We start from the raw sequence: 3808 nt of genomic DNA, 5'->3' as shown, positions 1-3808 counted from the left end.
AATATATATAATAATATATATGTAAAAGTCTGTTCAAAGTTTCTCTACGAGAAAGCATATAAAAATAATTAAACAAGTAATTTTTGCGAAGGAACCGTTTGTCGATATAATATAATATACCGTCCGTTAATCTTTTCTGCAGTCATGCTGGCGAATATCGATCCGATGTACCAATACTCCCTCGCCTGGTTCGTCAATCTCTTCAAGAATACGATTGACAACACTCCGCCAGTAGAGGAAATAAAGCAGCGTTTGAAGGACCTCACCAAGTATTTCACCTATTCCCTTTACGTCAACATATGCCGCTCGCTCTTTGAGAAAGACAAGCTGCTCTTCTCGCTACTGCTGTCCGTGAACTTGCTGAACAAGCAGGGCCAGCTCTCGACAGTCCAATGGATGTTCCTGCTGACCGGCGGCGTCGGCCTCGAGAATCCTTTTGCCAATCCTACCGAATGGCTACCAGCGAGATCCTGGGACGAGCTTTGCCGATTGGACAGCGTGCCAGGGTTCACGGTGAACTTTCCGGAGATATGATCAATAATAAAAATGAAAAAAATGAAAACTCCAAAAGAATAAATCTATAAAAAGACAATAAAAATAGTCAATGAGAGCTAAATGCGGATGTCAAATATTTATTGTTGAAATATTACATAATTGCGAACGGTAATCGCATCGCAAACGTTTCGATAATTTTGGTCCTCTTCAATACAATAAAAATTATATAGCAAATATTGAATTAAAAGATAGTAAAAACGAGCAATAATAAATGTTACGAAATAGGATTAATAAATTAAATTTATTTTCTGAGAAAAAATATAGGAATAATAAAAACGTTTTGATTCTAATTAATCTTCATCGGTTTTGGTAAAAAATATCAAAATCTAATACGATAACAAAGCATGGAAAGGAGAGTTGAAAAGATTTTAATTAGTAATCAAAATTGAATAAATAGCATAAATAAAAAATATAGAGAGCAATGTGTCGACATTAAAAATAAAAGAAATAAGATATGTAAAATATTAGACACAAGAATATATAAAATTTTAAAATATAACAATTATTTACGACGTCAAGCAATAATTTTGCGCATTTTCAAAGATTAATGTTGTAAAAGATTATTAATAACAAATTCATAAGTCAAAGGCCTGTTAAGTGCAAAGATAAAATGAAGAAATCCAGTGAATTGTTAAAAATATAGAGTGAAAAATTTGAAACGAGTAAAAAAAGAAGAAAAATAAGTTAGAATTTAAGAGACAAAAATTGAGTTAGAATAAATGATGTATAATTAAAGAGAGAGAACAAAACAAACTAATACATACAAATATAAGAAAGCATGTAAAGGAACGAGTCATACTCGTATATTTTTCATTGCTGAAAAATATCAAATGAGCGAAACGTTTGCGATGTGATTCTTATTGTATTATGACCATTCGCGATTCTTATATAATATTTCAATAATGAATTTCAATAATGAAAGTTTAAACACTGCGCTTCGACAGTCACATTTTACTTTTATCAGATGTCTTCGTCTTTTTTTTTTTTTTTTTGTAAAAATTCTTTGCAAATATCGATCAAATCTTTTCAAGAAATTTAATGGAATTTCTTTTATCTGTTATAAATTTATTAGAAATTTATAAATTTATCAGAACGTAAAGTTTTACTTATCAAGATCGTTTTTATAATTTGTTCAGGGAATAAGAGACTCGTACACAAGAAATATCGACGAGTGGAAGAAGATATTCGATCACAAGGAACCTCATACTACAACCTTCCCTGCTCCTTGGAACAAATTGAGTAGCTTCGAGAAGATGCTGGTACTTCGTTGCATTCGTCCTGACAAGATAGTACCGGCGACGCAATTATTCGTCCAAGGTACGTTAAAAAAGAAAGGAGGCCACCAAAATCTAAGAATAGATCGATCCAGACGAAGGATACGGTACGGGGAATCTGGGGCAGGTCGTGCATTTCGTGCGAAAGGGCGAAATTAAATTCTTTGCAACAATAGAAAGTAGGTCTCCCCGCATATAATGGTAATCCCTTCATATCCTTATTTTCCTCCATCATAAAATACGAAAGAAATCTTATACATAATACAGTCGGGGAAATTCTTAGCTGAATTGTTGAAGCTGAACTATTCGTTGCTACTTCACTTTTACCTGAATTTTGGATCACCCGATAGAGCAATTAGGCCATCAATACATCGTGCCACCGCCCTTCGATCTGGCGTCGTCTTTCGCGGACTCGCACTCCTGCATCCCGCTGATATTCGTCCTGACACCCGGCGCGGATCCCATGGCGATCCTGCTGAAGTTCGCCGACGATCACGGCTTCGCGGCCAGTAGGCTGTTTTCCTTGTCCCTGGGCCAAGGTCAAGGGGTCATAGCCGAGGGTCTCATTGATGAAGGTGTAAAAAACGGCACGTGGGTGGTGCTGCAAAATTGTCACGTCGTCAAGACTTTTATGATCACTCTGGAAAAAGTAATTTTTCGTACGAATCGTATAAACGAAAATTTATTATATATTCTGCGATAGATGATTACGCAGTTGGAAGATTTATGTTAACTTTAACATTACACGCATCCCTAAAGATCCACCTAAATTTTAATTTATAGTAGATCGCACAAATTTTACTTTCGGAGAATATGTGAAATTTATCAAATTTTCAATTCAATTTCTCTTTAACGAATATGTTATAAACTTTTAAGTTTAGAGATGTTATTAGATCTATTATTAAGCTTAGAATTATTCGGTTTAGTTATTTATTACATTTGAACTTAAATATATATTAAGCACTACGAACTTTTTTGTTATTACCAACTCTTGAACTTTTAAGCTATATTTAAAATAATATATTTTCATCGTGTAGCTTCTACATAATTTTTTAACGAGTCCTTCCGTTGCATTATTCGCTGTCCTATTACTTTTATTTCATCACACCTAAGATATGCGAGAGTTTCACGAAGGAAACGGTACACCCCGACTTCCGTCTGTGGTTGACGAGTTATCCGGTCGAGCACTTTCCCGTCAGCGTCCTGCAGAACGGTGTGAAGATGACGAACGAGCCTCCCAAAGGACTGCGCGCGAATATCTTGCGGTCTTTTCACCAGGTAAAGGCAATTTCCCACTTCGCTCGTCCCAAGATAAGGGATTAATTCTGGGAGGTTCGTTTTTTTAACTTTTTAAATATCGCGGCAGGATCCGATATGCGATCCCGATTTCTTCGACACGTCGAAGCAGCGGGTGACTTTCAAACGGCTGCTCTTCTCGCTCTGCTTCTTTCACGGCATCGTGCAGGAGCGACGGAAGTTCGGGCCGATCGGGTGGAACAATCAGTACGAGTTCAACGAGACGGATTTGCGCATCAGCGTGTTACAGCTCAAGATCTTACTCGATCAGTACGACGACGTTCAGTTCACCGCGTTGAAATACCTCACCGGTATATCCGAATTAAATTCCGTTATTTATCCTATATCTGAATTTTTATATTACATCTTTTATGCAATCGCGTGCTCGAATAAGACTATTACATTTAGAATAGATATAAAAATAAATATATTTAAAGTAGATAATGTGTGAAGGTTCACGTATTTTTAATTGGATTCGAAATTAAACTGAAAATTTAATTCACATTAATATAATTGACGTAAAAATAAATGTTAAAAGTAGATAATGAGATTCAAGGATAATATTTTTAATTAGATTAATTAGATTTCGAAATTAAGCGGAACGTTGACTATAACAATGGACTTTGATAATAGAATTCGAAAACAAATACGCTCAACCTTGTATAAAAATATAAAAAGTATGT

General features: G+C 35.3%; 1 protein-coding gene across 1 annotated transcript in view; it reads left to right on the top strand.

Moving 5' to 3' along the window:
* The window catches only part of LOC108754417 (dynein heavy chain 7, axonemal), a 44359-nt gene that overhangs the window by 33488 nt on the left and 7063 nt on the right, over positions 1-3808 (top strand). The window contains exons 31-35 of the mRNA XM_018496674.1: positions 143-513; positions 1692-1872; positions 2180-2478; positions 2943-3107; positions 3196-3436. Coding sequence (XP_018352176.1) covers positions 143-513; positions 1692-1872; positions 2180-2478; positions 2943-3107; positions 3196-3436 — 1257 coding nt within the window. The remainder of the gene's footprint in view (positions 1-142; positions 514-1691; positions 1873-2179; positions 2479-2942; positions 3108-3195; positions 3437-3808) is intronic.

The sequence above is a fragment of the Trachymyrmex septentrionalis genome, unplaced genomic scaffold, assembly GCF_001594115.1.
Source record: "Trachymyrmex septentrionalis isolate Tsep2-gDNA-1 unplaced genomic scaffold, Tsep1.0 scaffold119, whole genome shotgun sequence".
In the NCBI taxonomy this organism is placed as follows: domain Eukaryota; kingdom Metazoa; phylum Arthropoda; class Insecta; order Hymenoptera; family Formicidae; genus Trachymyrmex; species Trachymyrmex septentrionalis.
The sequence above is the reverse complement of the archived record's forward strand: the minus strand, read 5'-3'. Positions and strand labels throughout refer to the sequence as shown.